Here is a 2,913-nt window from a genome sequence, read left to right on the forward strand (position 1 = left end):
TGACATTATACGGATTTATCATACTGTATTTAGGAATACATATATATATATATATATATATATATATATATATAAAATTAGTGAAGAGAGGCAATGAATTTGAAAAAGAGCAAGTAATGGTATACGGCAGGATTTGGAGAAAAAAAATGGAAGAGAAAACATTTAAACTGTAATCTTAAAATTAAAAAAATAGTAAAAATGAATTCATTAAACAATTTAGTAACTTGTAATATATACATTTTTATTTTTACACAAAGTCATATATAAACAGTTTATACTGACAGCAAAAACTCTGCTCCAGGTATCCATGATTGGCATAATTTTTTTTTTGTCTCACACTGAAAATGTTTCCTTTTACTAAAAAGGAATCCCAAGGGTATCCATTACCAGTTGAATAGCTTGCAGGGAATTTGTGATTTCTTCCATATTATCACGCCTCAAAACCCACTGTGGTTTAAGTCTGTTTAAAAAGATAAAAAGCATTAATGAACTGTTTTAAAGTGTGGGAGAGCTTCACACCATAGCTTATTACTACCTATATAACGTATACATTATTTTAAAAATTGATGCTGTCCTCCTTGCAGCTTATGCTGTTTGCCTTCACCGTTGCCTTTTCCGTTCATTTACCAGCCTCTCAAGGTTAAATTCTTGGTGAAACTGGTTAAGCCTTTTCTCAGATCTAGTCACCATTCTCAGTTCTTAGTAACATCACCATCAATATGACCAAAGAGTCAACAGCCTGGGCAGTGTAATCTCTCTGCCACCCCTTACAGACTATCTTTCTGTACTTCCTTAACCTGTCCTTTCTTACAGACACGACTAGGTTTTGTCTTCACCAGAAACTGCATGGCCATTGGATCATAGTGTAAAACTTAAACTTCCGTTCTGCAAACTCCACTCTGATCCCACCGTGTCACACGCCTTACTGAAGCACTTTAACCAGATTCTCCACCTCACCAACGTACCAGAGGGACTTTTGACAGTTGATACACAATATATTTTAACTTTAACAAAGCAAGTGATGTCATTATAACCAGCTTCCTAGCATGCTTTTTGAGCTACTTAACATGGAATTGTTTGTGTAAGTAGACAATGCCCAAAGCCACAGCAATGATGCTTTATTATGTGCATAGACCTCTTCCACTCACCCAGTTTCCTGCTCTAAAGGGTCATAGCATTTTGCTTCTGGTAATGTCAGTAAATACTTATTAAATGAATCCACTGTAGATGCATTTAACTGCTTACCTTGAAACTATCCTGGTCTTCACAGATCTTTCTGGTATATAAGGAAAGCCTATACAGGAACCCTGCTTCTGCTTATCAAATAACCCCTGTGTATTCACTTTATGCTTAGGAACTGTACATTTGTGGAGACGATAAATACGATCGATGACTTTAGATCTACTTTGTGCATCCTAAAAAAAAAAAAAACATACACATGTCAAAAACTGGTAAGGATTACATTTCTCTCTCCTAGAGGAACTAAATAATGAATCATCAATACTATGCTTTTCAAGAACAATGCTTTCTAATTCAGCATGTAGATTGACTTAAATTATTAACTAATTTAATAGGCAAGTCAGTTATAGGAAGATATATAATTTAAAAAGTTACACATGGAATATAGACAGAAAAGACTTCAGTCAATACACATCATGTCCAGAGATCAAATCTTGTGAATTTTTCCGAAGAGGTTCTCTTCCTATCAGTGACACAATCCCAGGCGATACATGCCATGGAGAGGTTATGGCACATCTGCACTCACTTCCTTCCTAAAGTTTCCCTTACCCACACATGCTCACTCAAATTCATTCTCTATCTGTAGCCAGAATGAATTTGGTAGCATGGGAGAGCTCAGCATGGTTGACACAATCCTATTTGAAAACAAACCAAAATACACACCAAAACCAAAACAACAACAGCAAATAAGCAAGCAAGCAAACACACAAACCTCACACTGAAAATATTCTCTGGTATAAAATCTTCAGTTGTTTGCCAACCTACTCAGAAAAAGAAAGCCAGAGTCTAGGAAACCATGGAGGCCATGTTTCCTCTATGTCAACAGCTGTAACTAGAGGCTCAGTGGTCTCAGCACTGGAAAGCCTGCCATCTAAACATGGCAACAGTAGCAGGTCAGGGTTAGGGTTAGGACAGTTACACAGACCCGGTTCCTAACAGGCTGGGATGGGATATTCTTCCTAGTGAGTTGCTCACAAGGATAGAATCAATTCTACTTTCATTAGCTTTCCCCCTTTCAGACTGAGCTTCAGGGCCATGTACATGCAATGCATGTGCTCTACTAATGAACCATGTTTCCAGTTCTAGAGTCAGACTGATTCCTATGTCTGTGTAACATTTCTATCATTGAATAAAGCAGGATTGAATATATATAAAGCTCTACATTGGTGTGATAATTAAAGGAAAAATATATAAGTCAAAAACATTAAAAATCTAGGAGAACGGAGACTTATGTACTCACAAAAGCACACTGCTCTGTCTTCAACAGCACTGCTAATAAACAGCACGTTCTTGTGAAAATGCTGGCACTCTTCTCAGCAACTCTGTCACCAGGCTTCTCGCGGTACACCTGTAAAAGCTCCAGCAGTGTGTCCACACAGTTGTCAGCATTGTAAATGGATGAGATTGTCTTATCATACTTAAAGAGACAAGAATAAAATTAAACCTTTAAACAGTCCAACCACAAAACACATTCAGAGCCAAATTTCTGGAGCATGTGCAGCAAGAAAAGAGACTTACTGATGACATTTTGTTATTTCTGAACATATTTTATACACACATTCCCAGCTTAATCATTTTCAGAACTTTAATATGAATCAGAGCCAAACACTCTTGAGAGAGAGAGAGAGAGAAGGAGAAGGAGAAGGAGAAGGAGAAGGAGAAGGAGAAGGAGAA

The 2,913-nt window shown here is 37.0% G+C and overlaps 1 protein-coding gene across 1 annotated transcript in view; it reads right to left on the reverse strand.

Moving 5' to 3' along the window:
- Positions 1-220: 220 nt before the first annotated feature.
- The window catches only part of Aspm (abnormal spindle microtubule assembly), a 48,692-nt gene continuing 45,999 nt past the window's right edge, over positions 221-2,913 (reverse strand). Inside the window, exons 26-28 of the mRNA XM_028773782.1 lie at positions 2,480-2,656; positions 1,246-1,415; positions 221-460 (exon numbers count right to left, since the gene is read on the reverse strand). Coding sequence (XP_028629615.1) covers positions 358-460; positions 1,246-1,415; positions 2,480-2,656 — 450 coding nt within the window. The 3' untranslated portion in view covers positions 221-357. The remainder of the gene's footprint in view (positions 461-1,245; positions 1,416-2,479; positions 2,657-2,913) is intronic.

This window comes from Grammomys surdaster, unplaced genomic scaffold (assembly GCF_004785775.1).
Source record: "Grammomys surdaster isolate TR1022 unplaced genomic scaffold, NIH_TR_1.0 234, whole genome shotgun sequence".
Taxonomy (NCBI): Eukaryota; Metazoa; Chordata; class Mammalia; order Rodentia; family Muridae; genus Grammomys; species Grammomys surdaster.